Below are 20,147 nucleotides of genomic sequence, written 5' to 3' on the forward strand. Positions count from 1 at the left end.
GGCTTATAGCCAAGAAAACTTCATTGCTGCTTGTGCTAACATGCATATATGCTTTGAAGTAAAAGCATTCACGCAAAGGAAAATGCAGAATGATCAGCATGGCAACTTTGTCAGAGTGGCATTCCTACAGAGCAACTATCTGATGCAAACCAATATGCACATGACCTTCTTTGGGCAGAGAAGCATGATTTGAGTTGTGGGGTAAAACAGTGATTAATAAATGTGGTTAGATTAGCATTTCTTAATGCCTAATTTTTAGTGACCATTTTGCCCCACATCTGATTTTACTTGGAATATTTCCCTTTGCTATCTACCCCTTCATCATGCAAAAAGTTACAGTTGAAACTAGAAAAGCACTGAACAAGCTCTAAACCCGACAGATAACATGGATATACTCCACACTTTATACTGGAATTAAATTTGATATAAATACCTCCTGCTCTTACCAGTGGGTGGTGTTATTCCATGTATTTAGGTATGAAGCAGACAGGAAAGAGATAAATCTTTCATAAGTACAACATATATCACATAATTCTTATATTATCCTTGCACTAGATGTAACATATTCAACTCACTTTTAAAGAAAATTGACTGCCATAAAATTTGAGGGATAGAATTGTGAAAAGAATAAGAAATAAAATATAACAAAGCAAGATACTAGATTTTTTCACATTTTATTTAAAACAAAGCCTCTGTACTTCCTCACAATCAGATTGCAGAATGTGAGCTGTTTAATCCATTTAGTTAGTATTTCACATTTATTACAAGTCCAAGACTACTTCCAGTACACCAATTTCTTCATTACACAAAATTTAACCTGACAACATCAAGTTTTAGTTACTAGTTCATATGAAATAGGTGTTCTTAGTACATCCATTAGTGGTAATGAATTAGTTATGGCGTAAATGATTCTGTAATATCTTCAGAAATAATTCCATGAGCTACTTTAGGCTTAGGCTGCACCCACCCGCAGCTTAAGGGCCTGATCCTGCAAAGTGCTGAGTACCCCACAACCCCATTGCCATCACAGGAAATTAGGCCCATTCAGTGCCACACAAGATGAAGCTCCTGATGCTGCCTTCCACTGCAGTAATCCCCAGCAGAGGTCTGTGCAAGTATCCTTGTCTTGCACTGGGCATAATATCCCTCTGGAGGGGACACTCACAGAAGTGGGATGTGAAGCCCAATATATTTAATTTCCTGTCTTAGTTTTAAGATCTGCTTTACTTAATGGTAACCATTAACAGTCAGGCTGTCAGTGATTCAGCTTTATAAAAGCTTTTAATCAAGGCCATTGTTTCTGCTCACTGCATGAAAGTGTACCACTCTGACAGTCATTCACAAATATATGTATAGATACCACATGGAAGATGTCTCAATTTATGTCAAAATTTTTGAGGTTGATTTCTAGTTAAATTATTACAAAAATGTATAGATTTTCTTGTTCTTGCCAGCTTTATGGAGAGCTCTGCAAAGTCTATAACTGAGAATAGCTCTGGAAAGCATCCCACTAGAGACACAGATTCACAGATCCTTAAGATGCACAATGCTCTCAGTGTCTTCAAACTGATGTCAACTTTTCAGAAAAAATGTTGCTGTCCTCAGAAAATCATCCAGAAATAGAGATGCTTATTTTCGCTCATTAGCAGATTGTTATTCTTTTTTAGCTGGCCACATAATATATTTTTATATAAGAAGTGTTTACAGTTTTTTTTATCAAGAACAGAAAATATGAGGGTTGTTGCCACTTCCTAGAAATGAGAACTGCGGATTGCTAAATGGTACTGTGTTGACTTTAAGTGCAGAATTACGTGGTTATGAATGCAAGCAAACTTCTGTCCAGACTATCATATGGTTAGACTATTTCACTCTGAAAAGACCAGGTAATCCACATGCTTGCTCCTGTCTTCCACCCCTCCCCAATATACCTCTTCTAAGTTATACAATAGTGTTTTGAAAAAGATCTGCACAGGATATACAGAAGAGTAACTCTGTAGACAGCAACAAAGGTACTGTTATTTGATACTGGAAGTGGAAAATCAGGCCAAAGAACAAGCAAAATTCTGGAACAGCTATGTCTGAAATATGAAACCTATAATGTTTTTTTCTTGTCTTAAGCTTATAATAGTCAGATGCAGTTCTCAAGCTGTCCTACACACAGTGCAAGTTCAGATTTCTGATACAGTTTGTAATAATCTAGGCAGTTAAATATTTGGATGCCAAACTTGTAATGGCTTGATTTCCAATAATTGCTAATATCCACCTTTTTACGCTTGCACTTTTACAGCTCATAAATAATGGAGATTTGCAATATCTTTCTAAATTCTGATGCATTTATCTATTCCTCATTATCTGTGCCTGAAAAACAGAACAACATACCATGTTCATGTCAATGCCATTGGTGTATGTCCATGCATGCTGGAAGTATTCCTCAAGTCGCTGTCGCAGAGGGTTGGGGATTTGATGAAAGCGTATAAACTCCTTTACTCGCAGCATCTGCATGTGATAGCGTGCAGTTCCCGAGTAGAGTCTCTGGATTATTGCAGATACATTTCCAAAAATGCTAGCATACATTAGAGCTGGATTAAATAGAAACATATGTTACTTAAGTCTTATCGTTGGGTTTTGCAGATAATGCAACAATTCTTTTAATGTACTTTGTATGTAAAACATCTTAGATGAGACTATTAATATTTTCAGAGATGTGGAATTGATTTAACTGAGGTTTTCTATTGATTTGATTGTATTAGCACTAACTCAGCAGATGAAGCTTAAATACTATATCATAATCAGGTTGTTAATATTTCTCTTTGGAGATTTGTAGTCCTCAATTTAATGTTGTAAATTAGGTTAATCTCATTTTATGGACTTCAGTAGAACTAAGAACTAGGAACTAAGATTCAGTACAAGTTAAGAACAAAAAGCAGGGTTAAGAAGCTAAACACACATATATAGGATCAGAGTTTAAATTGACAAATAAAATGTAATTTGATTATCCAAAAACTGTTGGGTTATACTTTGCTAAATCCACTCAAAACTCTGCTTCCTACCCTCTATAAGATTTGCTTACAGACAGATACACAACGCAAAACTTCTGACAGTTTGGGTAACAGATTTTGAGTAGTCAAGCAACTTGACTACTTCCTGACACTGCATGAGTCACAACATATTTTGCATATAACATGGCTTTCCCTGGGAATTTGCCCTTCTGGCTGCATTTTTATAATCTTATTAGACTATTAAGTCATTTTCTCAAACACTGAGGAAAAAAAACATAAAAATTAATAAAATAAAACTACTTACAGCCAATCAACATGACACAAATGGAAAAGATTTTCTCTGAGTTGGTGTTTGGAGACACATTTCCAAATCCTACACTTGTCAGACTGCTGAAGGTAAAATAAAGTGCTGTAACATATTTGTCCTTGATGGATGGTCCAGAGCTTGCATCACTCTTATTGTAATGTTTTCCTAATTGTTCTCCTAAAGAATCCAACCAGCCAATCTTGTGAGCCAGGTAAGGTCTTTCTACATTTCCAATGGCATACCAAATGCAAGCAAGCCAGTGTGCAATTAATGCAAATATGCACATAAGGAGCATCAGAACTGCAGCACCATATTCTGAATATCTGTCCAATTTCCTTGCTACCCTCACCAAACGCAGTAGTCTAGCTGTCTTCAGAAGACCTATTAAAGTTGTTGTCTGTAAAAATAAAATAGAAATTGATTTTATCTGTTAGCAAATTATCTGTAGCACATTAGTAGTCAGCATGAATAAACTATTTTAGGGAATCAACAAAACCAGTAGATAAACCCATTTAAATGTAATCTTCATTGGATTTTCTTTAAACTATCAATTTCAGTATAAAAACAGTGAAGAAAATAAGAAACACACATTTTAAATTAAGATATATTAAAGCTGTCGTTATCTGCTCAATACTCTTTCATTTTCAACATTATACTTCATCTGGACTCTTGGATCCACTCTAATGGACTTGAATGATTCATTGGATTCATGATGTTTTGGCATGATGGAGTCAGTAAGTTATTGGAACTACTCATAATCATGTGACTGGCCTTGTAGGTAAAAAGTATTTATGATGCTTCAGCAAAGCTATGTGAAGTGGTAAACGCTCCATCCCTGGCAGTGTTCAAGGCCAGGCTGGACAGAGCCTTGGGTGACATAGTCTAGTGTGAGGCATCCCTGACCATGACAGGGGAGTCGGAACTAGGTGATCTTAAGGTCCTTTCCAACCTAAACTATTCTATGATTCTTTGATTCTATGATTCTATGCATATATTCGATCTTAACTTACAGACTCCTTGTGATACTCTGGCACAAATGTCATAAAAGAGAATCGATATAGCAGAAATGTCTCAAAAAGTATCTTATTCTGAAAATATTCTTCCTGTTTGTAATGGTCCGAACACTCTATACAGGTAAAAGAAGATGAACCACTGTGAACTGAAAATCATGGAAAAGTTACTGTTGCCAGACCTCAGATTAATTTGCTTTTTGCATCTTTCATCCTGGAGCTTGCAGATGTAGTAGTAGAAGCCAATGATAAAAATATTACACCATTAAAAAACTACGGGTCAGTTATAAACCAGGAATGTATTACAAGATTTTTAGTGCAGACCATACTATGATTCATTGCAGCTTCTTTGAGGCTCTGATATTTTTGAAGTTTTTAATGTAAATTTATGATTTTCATTCAGTGACTTGTAGTTGTGAATTCCTTGTAAAAGAGAGGGAAAGCACTGTAAATACTACCTGACTTTAGAAAGAACTCAGACACCTTTTTATCTCCATTAAATCTGAACATATGTTAAAGTATTCAGTAAATGTCAAGACTGAATAAGTTTTCAATATATTTCTTTTCTTCCTTTTTTTAACATGCCTGTATACTACATAACACAACTGGAAAAATTTTCAAGCCTTACAAACCACTCTGATGGCAGTATGTGTCATGTTAAAGCTTTCTTGAAGTGACTATTAGAGTAGTTTTTATGTTTTATTAGATCCTTGCTTTTACCATTTTTCTGAGTAATATCCAAAAGCCTTTGGAAGAAAAAAGAGGTTTTCCTGTTTTCATTTGTCAGTGAATAGCTCAATATAGTCATTTTTCTGAGCAAATGAGCAGGAAGGTAATGTAGGGTAACACTGTGTAACACTCCTTGGTTCAACTTAACGACACAGAAAGTAATTTCAGTGTGAATTTCTCATTGCCAAATAAAGGCGGTTGTTTCACTGATTGTGAACTCAACAGTGTGAAAGACAATATTCTTCAAAACTCTATGCCTAGGCTGAACTTCAGCATGTGAATATTGCCATTAGGTATGGGTTTTTCTTTTTGTAAGCCAGATCAGGCTTAAATATTTATGATCCCTTAAGGAAGAAAGCGATTGTAAGAAAATCTAGCATTTTTTGTTAGTGGGGTGTTGGAATCATTCTATCACAGGTGTAGTCATTTCTCTACAGCATGAAAGTGGCAACATTTTTGCAGTGCCCCTTAAACAGATCAGGATTTTGTGAATCCAAAATATGTCGACACTGTTCCACCCCATTCGTAAGGTAAGACTTGCTAATATTATGCATCCTCACTGTCAATACCATGCTTAGATACTGTATCAGTTTGAGCTCTGGGGTATGCAGGAGGTGTATAATATAAGCAAACTCCATTTCTCCTTGGTGAAATCAGTATGACTGGGAGTAGATATGCTTTAAAGCATCAAGTAACTCATCCTGAGTTTGAATTTTCTTTAACACAGTGGGGAAGCTTTGACTCTAAAATACAGCTGGCAGCAGAGGCAGACACCTTTCACAAGACCAGGTTGCTCAAAGTCCCATCCAAACTGGCCTTGAACACTTCCAGGGATGGGGCATCCACAGTCTTTCTGGGCTGTGAGGCTGTTCAGTGCCTCACCACCCTTGTAGTAAAGAATTTCTTCCCAATACCTACTCTGAAACTACCCTTTCAGTTTAAAGCCATTCCCACTTGTTATATCACTGCATGCCCTTATAAAAAGCCCCCATCCAGCTTTCTTTTATGCCCCCTTTAAGATCACCTTCAACAGGTCCATGTCCTTCATATACTGGGGACCTCAGAGCTGAACACAGTACTCTAGGTGGGGTCTCATGAGAGCAGGGTAGAGGAGGAGAATCACCTCCCTTGACGAGCTGGTCACACTTCTTTTGATGCATCCCAGGATACGGTTGGCTTTCTGGGTGGCACGCACACATGTTGAGCTACTTGTCAGCCAGCACCCCAAAGTCCTTCTCAGGACTGCTCTCAATCCATTCTGCCAAATGCCTTGCACAAATCCAGGTAGATAATGTTAGTTACTCTCCCTTTATCTACCAGTGCTGTAATCCTATCATAGAAGGCCACCAAACTTGTCAGTCATGATTTGCCCTTACTGAAGCCATGTTGGCTGTCACCGATCAACTCCTTATTTTCCATGTGACTTAGCATAGCTTCCAGGAGGATGTGCTCCACGATCTTGCCAGGCACCATGGTGACACTAACCAGCCTGTAGTTCCCTGAGTCTTCCTTTTTTCCCTTTCTAAAAATAGGTGTTATATTTCCCCCTTTTCCAGTTAGAGGGAATTTCACTGGACTTCCATGACTTCTCAAATGTGATGGAGAATGGCTTAGTCACTTCATCCACCAATTCCCTCAGAACCTGCAGATGCATCTCATGGGGTTCATGGACTTGTGTACCTTCAGGTTCCTTATATGTTCTCAAACCTGATCATCTCCTACAGTGGGCAGTTCTTCATTCTCTCAGTCCCTGTCCTTCCCTTCTGTGGCTTGTGCAGTGTGGCTGGAGCTTTTGCCAGGGAAGGCTGAGCCTTCTCCATGTCCTGGGTAACCAGGTCACCCATTTCTTTCCAGAGGGGGCCTGCATTTTTCCTAAGTCTTCTTTTTATCTCTGATGTATGGATAGAAGCTTTTTTTGTTGCCTTTGATGTCCCTGGGCATATTTAGTTTTATCAGGGCTTTAGCTTTCTTAACCTGATCCCTGGCTGCTTGGGCAATCTCTCTGTATACTTCCCAGGCCACCTGACCTTGCTTCCTACACCCTCTGTAGGCTTCCTTTTTGTGTTTGAGTTTGTCTAGTTGCTCTTTGTTCATTCAATACCTTTTGGTTTTTTTTCTAGCTATAGTACTGGAGGGAGTCCTGATTAAGAAGTGTATTGGGTTTTTTTAGGCCCCTTTAGTTTGGTCTCAACTGATTCATGCCAGTCTGTTGTTTTCCTTTCCTGATTCCTTACACCTGGGGATTGGAAGCTCTTGTGCTCTATGAGAATAATCCTTAAAGATCTGCCAGCTCTGTTCTGCTGCCTTGTCCCTGGTCTCTGAGGGTAGTTTCCTATGGGGTCCTAATTACTCCTTCAAGAGCTGGAAGTTTGCTTTCCTAAAATTCAGGGCTTTGACTTTATTCTTTGCCTGACCCATATCAGTCAGTACTGCAAGCTGAGGGATAGAACCACATCTTTAGTTGTTTTAGAATAATTATTCAGTTCTACTAATTAGAAGCTTGAGAAAGGTTACAGTTTGTCAATTATTTTCTCTTCCATGGAAACAAATTACTTTCTAAAAATGGGAGTTCATGGATAATACATTTTCTAAGTATATGTATGTGGAAATATATATACTCACATATATTCTACAAAATCCTTATATATTACAAGGAGGTATTCTTAATCACCTATTATCTGATTAGACTTCTTTTTTTAATAGTGAGATTAGTTTATACCCTCAATTTCTCAAGCCCTGATGCTGAAATGACCACAGCAGTGGCCTATTTTGATGGACAGCAATTGATTACATCATGATTTGAAAGAAGAGGTCATCAGCCTATTTGATTGCAGAGTGTAATTCAGAAGTTATTATTGTATCAGACTGGGAGAGGGATTTGGTATCACTTAGTTAATTATCTGCATAAATATTATTCTGCCTGAGCAAAAAGCCATTTATGACTCATGACATACTCACTGATGGCCAAACCCTTAGGTTTACTTTAGTTTTTTTTTCTTAATTTCTTTCTTCATGATATCCATTTTTGCTAATGTATAAATCTATAGTGTCATCTTGGTTTTGTCTCTTTTTTTAAACCAAATAGCCCCCTGATGTGTATGTGTAGCTCGAACTGTCTCTTCCAATGTGCATTAATGTGTATTTGCTTACACAGTATTTCATCTCCAGTTTCTGGGTATTGTAAGGTCCTCAGTTTCTCAACAATTTCCTATTGCCTATATTTTATGTTAAAACCATTGTCAACCATCTACGTTTTTTACAGCTTGTAAATAAACCTATTAAGCATGAGCACTATAGCATCAACCACAGTTAACTCTTTTCTCTGTCTTGGAACAATCTCTAATACATGCCAGAATTTGGTCTTTCGGTCTATGATCCATTACCTAAATAGCCTCTTCTGAGCACTGTGTCATTGTTGAAGATCTTTATGATGTATGGATCATGATTTCGAAAGTGTTAGTACAAACAGCAATTAAACAAAAATATTACAACTAACCCAAACTTCTTATTTACAGCAGGGTACTGGTACTTCAACTGCTATTGATAAAGGACTTCCAAATGGTCTACAAATAACTGCCTGCTCAAGTTGCGCTGGTGTTCCTCTTTGCTTCATCTTGAAAAACAAGGGAAGAAAAAGTTGATACTAAATGCTTTTCTGATATTAGCCAGCCACTGAAATAATTTCCAGCCACTGAAATAATTTCCCTAATGCTGCACCATCCAGTGAATTGCTAAACTGAGCACAGGAAACTATATTAATCTCTTCCTGAGATGTTTTCTGAGCTTGATTTTCAAATATATTTTAATTTCAAAGGGGATAGTGTACTGATTCTATCAGTGGAGATGCAGTCAGGACTATGAGGTTCAATCCCCAATTCTAGAAATGAGGGGCTCTTTTTAGTTTGCTTTAACAGACGTACTGCGTAATGGAGTGAAGATATCAGAACTAAGAGGAGTACTTTGATTTATATGTCTTCATTTTAGCCAAATCCCATTTATTTTCTTGATTTATTCCTATGAATAGAAGACACATTCACTTTTAAATTTTGTTACTGTGCTGGATAGATACATCATGATGTATTTCTTTTTGTTTTCTAAGGCATCACTTTTCCTGTTGGTAGGCTTTTTAGCTCTGTAAAAATGCTTTGATCGCTATTATTTGTAAAAACAGAAAAAGGAATACGCTTTTCAGCATATTTTAGCACAATGTTCTCTCTGACCTCAATTTAATAGATCTGTAAATATGATTTTTTTCTTGCTGAAGCTATTACCATCACTTATTTGTATGTTTTATTGCAGTAGGTTCTAGATGAAAGGTAAGAAACTCTGGTTATCTATATATCCATCTGATTTTTACCTTCAGTGTACTTGTCTTCGAAATGAAAAGCTGATCAATATATTAAAAAGCACATTATTTTAAATGCATATATCTAAAAATATCTAGTAAACTTCAGCAGCATTCCACTTGTACATGAATCTCATCTAAGTGTGTGCTTAAAGGATATGAGCCACTGAAACTATAATTTAAAACCTAACCTAAGCTCCTCAGCTGAGCAGAATCATTAAAAATAAACTACAAAAAGAGCAGAAAGTAAAAAGTCTATCCCAAGTATCAGGGATGCCACTTAACGTTTACAATGCACGCACAAAAAAAGAGAATGGCTTACTACCAGCCATGATAATTTTGTGTTGAGTCTACTGAAAGTAAAAAAAAAATATGTAAAATTATATTAATTCCTTATTTTAGAAACTGGAAAGTTAAATGTCTTACTCTGTTATTTTCCTTTGGCTGATAAAGTATGGCTGAAATAGAAGCATTCAGATAGGGCTGCATGTGGTATTTGGATTATTATCTCCTGCCCTTTGCAGACTCGGTTTGGTATCAAGGTGTTTTAAAGTTGGGTGAGCACACATGCAGCTCTCTTTGGAGCTTATGTTGCTTAATAAAAAGACTATTCAGTACAATTGTTCATAGGGGATCTTATTTGAAGAATCTCCAGATAACAAAACAGACCTGTTTCATAAAAAAGATAACCTTATGACTGAAAAAATTCTATTAAATGAAAAATGCTCCATTGTAATAGTTTTATGTTTGCTTCTTCCTGCTAAATTATCAAAAAGGGATCATAAGGGAAATATTATAGTTAGTAATGTCGGAAACAAAACTGTAGTAAGTAGCAGCTTAGAAAAAGTGATTGACATATTCAACACCCTGAATGAGAGGGAGAAGTCATGATGACATGGTGAACTGGTCATAATCTGTATAGTTTTATTGCTGCTTCGGTAAACAAAATAGTTTTCCAGATAGTGAAACTGTTCAATTGCTAGGTTTAGAGGGAATAAAGCATTAATTTACTTGCACCTTCAATATTGAAAAAGTAATTTCATGGTCCAATAATTGCTGTTACAAGTTTCATGTTTCTGTATTTGTGCACTCACCTGTCAGAATGTACTTGTTTACTACTAATCTGTAACATTATCTTATGTTAAAGTTATCCCTTTAACAGCATTTAACACCTGGCACTTTACTCTTAACATCTGTAACAAGGGGAGGTGCAAAAGAATGATGTTCAGGGTCAAATCAAAAGAGCATTCCTTCAATTAACTCTGGAATTGGCCCCTGTTGTAATTCTTGATTTTCCACACTTCCAATCACTGAATGTAATTTTTGGCAGTGATGAGTGCTCAGTGATCAGAAAGGGATGCAGACCACACCTGAGGATGAATGATGTGGTCCAAGTTAGAAGCAGTGTAATTGTCAAAATGTTTGTCTTTCATGTGTCTGTGATATCAAAACCACAGAAAAAAATCTGCAGAAAGACTGAGACCTACTACAGATAATGAATGCAAAGGTGATCAAATTTCCCTTGAATCTCTAAGCTTTTTAGTCACCTTCTGACTAGAAAAGTTCTCTTTTGGGAGACTGTTAACGTTTCCTCTGTCCTTAATGTTACTGTCTCTCTTCTTATTGCATTTCCTTAACAAAATTTATTTCTACTGCATTTTATTACCTACATGTTTCTCCAGATTCCTCATTTACATTGTGAGTTCATTAGGAATGTTACTATTGATTTCTATGACTGCCAAATTAGACCACATTATTATAATGATTCTTCAGAAGTGCAGGAGACAGGAAAACATTCTCATTATATAAAATTTAGGAAAACGGTTTTAAGAAAAGCATGACTGATGTTCATCCTAATTCTGAAATTTTTAAGGCTAAATATACTCAAAAGACTGTCAAGGTGCATGTAGGTATGTGCCAGTTGTTTTATGCTGACCTACAAAGGCATACTTAATGAAGTTTAAATGTAATCTATGAGGGTAGCTAGAGTATGCTCAGATCAGGCTTTTGGGGTGGACATAAAAATATTTGCTGTCACAGCAAATGACTTCAATAAAAATGAATTAATTTTAAAATGAAAACATTTTTATATTTCTGTATTGTGACACAGAGGCTTACAATAAGATCAGTAAATTTTCATGCTAAATCCGCAACTACTGATTAATTTGTAGCTTTTTGCCTTTCTCTTCTCATTTAATGAGATGCACATACGGTCAACAGAACTGTCTGCTTCCCTTATGTCAATATGTACAAAACATTATTTTGAAGAAATGGATTTGTGCCCTTTGAAAAGTGAATGGTTCATATTTGTCTTGGTTTGCTGCTTTTTTTTTTTTTTTTTAACTGCTGTATTGTAAGCCTCACAAAACCCCCTAATTCTCTACTTGTCAGTTCACTTTTCATCAAAAAATATATTATAACTTTAGTCCTTCTTAAATTAAATAAAGTCCTTTGGAAGGAGGCAGAACTGGGTCAGGCATCCAGAATATAGTGTATGCTTTATATATCTTTGGGCAAGTTTTGGATGCATATTTTGAGTACTTTTTTAACCTGTCATACAGAAAGGGTGAGGACATCTGTCATGTCTGGCAAGGTTAACCCAATATAATCTTTTTTCTTTCTTTTGGTAGTCCAAATTCTTGATAAAATAGACAACAGACAAATCTTTTTGTTAACTAGTATAGTTTACACTACAACTCCTCTGTTTCACACTGAGTAAGCATCTGACCTAAAGAGTTTGAACAGAGAAAAATTATTTTAATGCTTTAATGCCAACAAAACACTTCTATGCATTATGCACAGTTTTAAAAAAGCAAGCAGCAAATACAAGAAGCAGTTCTTAAATAAAAGCATTTGAACAAATCCTTCATAAATGATATATTTATTTAATTATTTGTAAAATCAGTGTCAAATGCGGTGTAACTGAAAAATACTAGCTGAATCATTCAACTTGCCCTCCTGCCATTGAAAGCTAACATTCTACATTATTCTATTAAGGAAGGTTTAATTTGTTTTAAAAGTTGGGGCAAAACTACTAAACAGATATTAACTGGCAAGCAAAAAGTATATTAGGAAATACAGATTATAGTAGTAAAGTAAAAATTTAGGATCTAAGATTTAAGATTTCGTATTCATTTAAGCTTACCTCTTCAGAGCCAGAGCCAAAAATCAGCAGGTCAAAAGGTATTGCAGCAACCATGTCAATTAGGAACCAGCCTTTGAAGTAGTGAATTGCTATTTTTGCTGGGTCACTTACCACTTCTTCATTCTGATTCACATATGTTGTTCTGAAGTTTATCAGAATGTCAATGATAAACATAATATCCACAATTAAGTCTACAACATTCAGTGGGCTGCAAGAATATCCACACTCTCTCCTCTTCCTTTCCTCACTATCATTCAGAAGGAAGGCAGCAGAGTAAGGGGTGAATATGGCGGTGTATATTACCAGCAACAGAATGAGCCAGTCCCAGACGGCTTTGAAAGGACTATAGTGCAATATAGTAAACTTATTGATGCGAGGTGTCTGGAGTTTATATTCTGGTAGAACATCAGCCCCTAAGGATAGAACCTGGAATGAGAAACATACTATGTCAATAATCACACAGTGTTTCTATTTCTACTTTCTGTAAGCTTAGCAAATACAGAACAAACTTTAAACATATATTGTTGGTTTGTGGATTAGGCTTCAATTACGTTGTGTTTTGGTAAACTAAACTTCTGTGAAATTCATGATCTCTGCCAGGTTCAATAAATTCATCAACAATTTTACACAGTAGGTTGATTCTTGTTCCCTACCAATAAGTTGCATGTCTGGTCCATAAAATCTGCATAATTAAGCATGTAATCAAATTAATTTATCCACCACATGGCAACCTTGCCAGCCTGTTCATAGCCAGTGAATGACATTTCTTGCAGTGATGTAGTGGTTTTTCTCCAAAGCGAATCTATTATCATAGGCTTAAATTTGTTACAAGTCTACTCTCACCAGACGATGTTCACGCAACCAGAAATGAAAGAGTGAAAGAAAGCTCTGTGGGTGTCCTTGCCAGCCATCTCACCTTTGAGTTTGAAACTTTTACACACAGATAAATTTCACTGAGGCTATAGTTCTAATACAGCTAAAGTGTGATGAAGTCTTGCACAGAATTATTGCCATTTTACCCCACTTCTACTTTTGTCAGTGCCTAAAGCTGGTTATCATTCCTTTAAAAGTATGGATTTGTTACCTGTTGGCATTATCTAAGTTGGATTTCAATTTTATTTGGAAGGGATTACGTTTGTAAGCACTGCTTGATTTGCTGGCTCTAGAAACTGACATGTTTGCTTTGTTGCAAAGAGCAAGTATAGTGTGGGCACCAGATAAAACAAATTTCTTTTGGCTGCTTTTCCAGTCTAACTGAACTCTGACATGAAGGAACAAAACCTTTAAAGATAAGAAGGTAAACTAAGTTTTTGTTCTTATTCAATGCTTGGTGTAGTTATAGAGACTGTCAGGACTGATGTTAATTACTGCCTTCTGTGCTGCAAGTGCTCTCCAGAGCCTATGGGACCCAGGTTACCGCTTCATTTTATACAGACCAATGAACATCACATGTGACTACCTTCAGTTACTAGCTATTTGGACAAGTGATATATTCAAGAAATCTTATACCCATTTTCCACTGTTACTTCTGTTTACTCCTTATCCCCCTGCTAATTAAAAACAAAGTAATTACAAAGAATTATTATACTGAAATGAAATGATGACTGGAAGAACAAATATGTTGTCAGCAACATTGTCCGCTTTTATTTGCTTTTTGTTTATCAGTAAATAGTTTGGGATTTGATATTTCAGTTTGTTCAAGACTGAGGAATTTCACACTCCTCAAACATAATTGTATAAGATTATAAGGGTCAGCACACTCCTTTCTGTTTACCTTTCCAAAAGCAAGTGTTGTATAAACCTTAGATTCTATCCTTAATAATCTAAATGGCACTTCTTATTCAGTGAAGTTCTACTCTTAAAATGTTGTGAGAACACCAGGGTTAATAACCACTCTTCTCTTTTGAACTGTGAAGAAAAGAACTATTAAGCCATCCGAAAGATTTTATGGTACCTTCAAGCAGCCATTAAGCACCATGCTGAGGTGATGACAGAGGCTGTTCATCTATTTTTCATATTGTAACTAGGAGTAGCACTTAACTAACGGCGCTAGCTATTTTTCTGTGCATTAAACACACTAGCTGAGAGCAAGCTGAAGCATAGGCATTGCTTAGTCTTTTAAGCAGTCTTAATACTTTTAGATCCGCACCTGGTGAGTTCACAAGAATGTTTTCCTAGTATTTGAGAGCAGTGTGAGTATATATGGCAAGGGAACTGCCATTTATAAAATTTATGTCAGTGTTCTCTTTCAGGATTTTCAGACAATGAAGGAAATGGATTAGACAACAAGAACAATAAAGCTTACTTCACATTTCTTGCATTTGCTTGAAAATTTCAGCCAGTATACTTCACTTCAGAGCAACACTTAATGTAAATTAGACTTATTCCCCTGAAATATGGCTCCTTTTCTCATTTTAGTCACATTTACTCTTAGGTTGGTTTAGGCTGAGCTAGGTGAAACTGAAGAGCAAAACAAAACAACAAAACAAACCAATAGGGCAAAATTTGGGAACAGCAGCATAAAATTTGTAATAGCAGAAATGGATCTAACTTTTCCATGCTATCTTTTTAGACATACACAAAAGCAGAGGCTGACTGATGGCTGTGAGTTTTATATTTATAATGTGATATAGAGCTTTACATTTTGCATTGTTTGCTCCCATGCAGTGAGAAGTGAAAACGAACGCTCATTATGTAACTATTTTTATTTGCTAGATCAAGAGAAAGAATATGAGACTTTGTTTCTTGAATAAAAATCACAGTTGCACATCCATAAAAAAGTGGAAACACATTATTGTTTTTTTATGTTGGTGGTTTCAATGAAAACTTATTGAATATGAGGTTTCAGTGTTCATGGAATTTATCCTTTTGCTTTGTGTAATGTACTTGCAAGGCTTGGGTACTGATGTTGGCTACTCTTGGCCATCATGGCTAGATGGAAGACTTCAAGTGTACTTAGTGGTCTAGTCAAAAGACCTTTACCATTGCCACTTGCCTATAATAAATGTTGACAAACTTACTGCTAGTGACATTTTATTAACTTATCTCTTCTGGACAGTGAAATTTTCCTTATAGTTTGGATTGTAAGACACATGATGACTAAAGTATTGCAATATTAAAACATCTCTGAACCTTGGTACATGATATGATAAGAAAGCCAAACTTCCTTTCATTTTACTAAAGAGAAGACTATAATGAGAAGTGGCAAAAGCCATACTAGCTCGAATGGGTTTTCTCTTAAAAAAAGTTGAGGGGTATTCCACCTTCACAAAATACTATCTCACACTGGTTTTGCTGGCGAGATCGGGAAAGTATTTATAACTGGTGTGTTTTACAAGCAGTATTAGGTGATAAGATTTATTCTATTTACAGTCAGAAAAATTCAAAGTTAAAGAAACTGCGTGTGTTTTGCCTTTGAGTAAAGATCTAAAATCCAACTTTTCCTGTGTGTTCCTGTTATCCCATTCACTGTATTACTGCTGCAAGTTAGAAGACTTTTCATTCAAACCCCTTTTTGCTAGAAGTCTTGCTTTAGGTGCTTCATGCAGAGAGGGCTGGTGAACATCTTTTGCTCTTTCTAGGTTCATGTGTGCACTTTCTAAGATCACAAGTTCAAGGTAGTATTTATTATAGAAGGGCTGCAACCAGATACATAATAAAATATGCAGTGAGATCAAAGTAAATGTGACAGATTCTCACAGTTTTAGGCAGATTTATCTTTCTGAAGTATTTGGTAGTTCTTAGTTTCTCAAAGATACTTCTTCCCTGTACAATTTCTTTTGTAAAACAGAATATGTAGGCAAAACGCAAGGCAAGATGTTGGGTGATCTGGTCTCTGACGCTGAATTTCTTAGTGATCTTAGGCAAGGTGACATTTAACGTCTAAATTCTGGCAAGGATAATATTTACTTACTAAACTGAAAGCATCTTCCAAAGAATAATGAATGGAAAGCATCAATAGGAGCCATTACACAACAGTTACCATAAATTATCAACATCCTTACTCCTCTAAACTTAGTTGATTATTTTTATTTCTAAGATTAATTCACACAAGTGTTTGTCCTCTTAGCATTTAATTTTGAATTTTTAACCTAATGGGGACATCAGGTTTATTTTATTTCCAGTTTATTTTTATTTCCTGCATGAAAACACTTTGTTTTCATTATCTATTATGCAAACTGTACAGTTTCAAGAGACTCGGAGACCCATATTGATATCCATCACTTGCATATTCATAAGTTTTGTTCTGAGGCATTTTCAATTTAAATTTGTTAAGGAATGCAAATGCATACAGTAAAAACCAAAGAACTAAAACCAAAGAAACATAATAGTGCATTAATAAATCATAAATGAAATAAATTATAAGCCATCTGTTATGAATATCACCACAAACTGTTAAAGAAATACTTCTGTCAAACCACTGCAAGGATTTACATGATGGTTTCCTAGCTTTTACTATTTCCTAGCACTGCATGAGAGCCAAGTGTGGGGTTAGGGTTATTGTATGATGTACCATGGCTCTTGAAGCAACTGTAGAGCTATGCAAAGCACATGAACATGGAGAACAACCAAGAAAGCATGCCTGATGCTTTCAAGATGTACTGAAATTATTCTGTGAGGATATTGTGACTGCATGGACTACACGCTATAAGCAAATTATTCAGAAAGCATTGGAGCTTTTGCACTTTCACTAGGTATTCACAATATTTTTGTCCTGTGCATTTCCAAACAGACAGCAGATACATGGTTAATGTACGCTCACACAAATGATATATAGCATTTTTACCATGTAGGTAAGACCTTTTATCAGCAGCAGAGCTAATGCACATTTGGAAAATTTGAAGAAAGAGCAATGTTTAGAGGTGACAAAATGAGAGGTATATGGAGTGGAGGGAAACCCAACGTTTGTAAGGTAGATGGATACTGAGTATATCTATGAAAAAGGTGGATGCGGAAGTTTGATGGGTGCAATGCTTAATAAATTAGCTTTTCAGAAAGGTACTTTCCTATGTCTCATGACAAAGTGTGTTTCCTATGAACTATATAAATGATGTAGTTATAAACAGTACTAAATACTGTTTTGTCACTTCTGCTTTAGTTACAGATGAATTAAAGCTTTCATTAACAAGGTTAGCTCTTGCATAGCAACTTTCATTTTAAGAGAATTTTGTAAATATATAATAAAACTCGAACTATAAATATAGTACCAAATTACTTGGGGAATTTAAAATAAACATTTATCTCAACCACAAAACATCTTGCATAAAACTATGTAAGATGCTACCAGTGCACTCATTGGAATACAGTGTTAAAAAGATTTATATCTAGGAAGTACTGTGTGACATGAAAAAATATTATTTTGCCAATATCTTGCTGGGCTCAGTCCAACATTAGGTGCACAGTCCTGACAGATGAATGGATGATCACTCCTTCATCTTTAAGTCAGGGAAACTGTAGCAAATCAAGAAACATGTCAGCTTCTTGTATGTCGAGAGACTTGAATATCTTTAAGTAGGTATTGAAGAAACTTTAAAATGTCTCATTTTATAAAGTGTATTCAGCAGAGAAGTTATGAGATTTACATGATAATGTAAACAAGATGATAATGGAATCAGGATAGTTCTAGTAGAGGCATTATTGTGGCTCGTAAAAATAAGAGACGGAATTCAGAACATCTTTCGACTTTTCAGATCTTCTAATCCAAATGTACCTCAAAGTTGAATCAGAAAGCAAAAATTATCCATACTTGCTATCTGAATATAACAGTGGAAGGTGACTACATTAAAGTATGTTCTATTTTCTCAATGAACATAGGCAAGAAGTGATATGAGAACATTCATATCCTTCTCATTTTTATAGGAAATTTCCATAGATTATTATTCTAAATGAATCTCAATTACCTTTAAGTAATTTCCTCCAAAAATTAACAGCTATTTGGACTTTTTTCTTTTTTTTCTTTCTTTTTTTTTTTTTTTTACCCAGCAGTATTTTTAACTCTGTACAAGTTTATTGGGATTGACTAAAAAATCAAGGTAGCATCTGCTAAATTCGAGTAAAGCTAAATTACTATTCCTGTTGTTCTCTGATGCAGTTCATGATGCAGAATGACCACTGCCAATATTATCCAACCCCCCTTAAACCTTGAGTAAAATATCTTCCTTTTAACAGGAAGTTTTAAACTCATTTCTAGATCTTTATTAGCAAGGCCAATAACAGTACTGAACAGGAAAACTTGGAAATAAAAAAAAAAAAACACCACGAAAAACCCAAGAAACATGAAGGAGAAACAGAAGCTAAATCCATATTTCTCTAATAATTACCCCTATTTATAATGATCATAGACCTTACATCTGAACGATAGCACAGTTCAAATATTGAAGCAGTATTACTTCAGCTTTAAAAGAGGATATGATTTTGCATTTGAGATTTTATTAGGTTTGTGGAGCTACTCTTGACATAACCTTTCCTGGCTCTCTTTTCTCCTGTGTATTAGCTCTACCAAAGCTACAAAGCTATAACTAGCAAGGACATCTCTTCACCTATCTTCTCTATTCACACCATCACCATGAGACCCCTACAAACTGGACCTGTTAAAGAGATCTCTGAATATAGTAAGACCAAAATATAAATATTACACAAGTACGAGTGAGCAAATGGAAATTAAATCAACATTTGTTCTCCGGTGGCAGGCATTACCTAATTCCCCAGAAGTCTGTAATGTTCTTTAATATTGCAGTAATCTTGATAATCATCTTCCTTGATGCTGACATGAAAAACTGATAAGATTACACCAGTGCTAAAAAAAAGCTGAAGTGCTTTTGATTCAGTGCACCCTGTGTACACAGCATTACGTGCTGCTTTCACATATTAGCACGGAAATGCATTTTTACATATAAAAGATACTTTGACATGTTTTTCAAAGGATAGCCACTTAACAACATCTAAACCAAGAATTACTATTGCTGGGGAATGTTCATACTTGTTTTACTTTTTCGTCTGTAATAAATATTTTAAAATTATGTAGTTATTTGCCTATAATGCCGATACTTAGTCTATCAGGCAGTTTGAAGTATAATCATGAGGTCTTGCAACACAGGTGTCTTAATGTCTTCCATATCTTTTTCATTTATGCATATCTTATTAATTTAATTTAATTTATGAAAATATGACTTGTCCATGCCTGTTCTGTATGCTTCCCATTTGGGACTTCAGATCCAAGAGGATATAAACCTTTCTTATTTAAACAATGGGCTAGATATTATTTTGTTTGTGGGGTCACTAATAACACAGTAGTTTGGTTTCTTTTTTGGACTATGCCCAAATATTCACCAAATGTAATTTGAGGCAGGTATTGAAACAGCAGTTTTATTATTATCGGCTGAAGCTGAAAACTCAAAGCTTAGTTGAGGGTATTTTAATATTTTTTTGTTCCAGAAGTCAATCTCCAAATAAATAAACCTTTATTGAATACATCAAAGAGAGACTTTGTGGCATTCTCAACCTAACTGATAAGCAGAACCACTGGAAAGGGTTTGGGGTATTCAGTCAATTAGTGTTTTGAAGGACCTGTGATTTGGCAGGCAATGAAAACCCTATTTGATTTAGTGTTAAG

At 35.6% G+C, this 20,147-nt stretch overlaps 1 protein-coding gene across 4 annotated transcripts in view; it reads right to left on the minus strand.

Annotated features, from left to right (window-relative positions):
• Nucleotides 1-20,147, minus strand: part of KCNH7 (potassium voltage-gated channel subfamily H member 7) — a 240,337-nt gene that overhangs the window by 38,825 nt on the left and 181,365 nt on the right. For all 4 annotated transcript variants that reach the window (XM_057423744.1, XM_057423743.1, XM_057423742.1 and 1 more), the window contains 3 exons: nt 12,536-12,961; nt 3,304-3,703; nt 2,380-2,579 (listed from right to left, as the gene is read on the minus strand). In XM_057423744.1, the coding sequence (XP_057279727.1) occupies nt 2,380-2,579; nt 3,304-3,703; nt 12,536-12,961 (1,026 nt within the window). The remainder of the gene's footprint in view (nt 1-2,379; nt 2,580-3,303; nt 3,704-12,535; nt 12,962-20,147) is intronic.

This window comes from Pezoporus wallicus, unplaced genomic scaffold (genome assembly GCF_028554395.1).
Source record: "Pezoporus wallicus isolate ANWC-B61680 ecotype Strahan unplaced genomic scaffold, APGP_CSIRO_Pwel_v1 contig_1181, whole genome shotgun sequence".
Lineage (NCBI taxonomy): Eukaryota > Metazoa > Chordata > Aves > Psittaciformes > Psittacidae > Pezoporus > Pezoporus wallicus.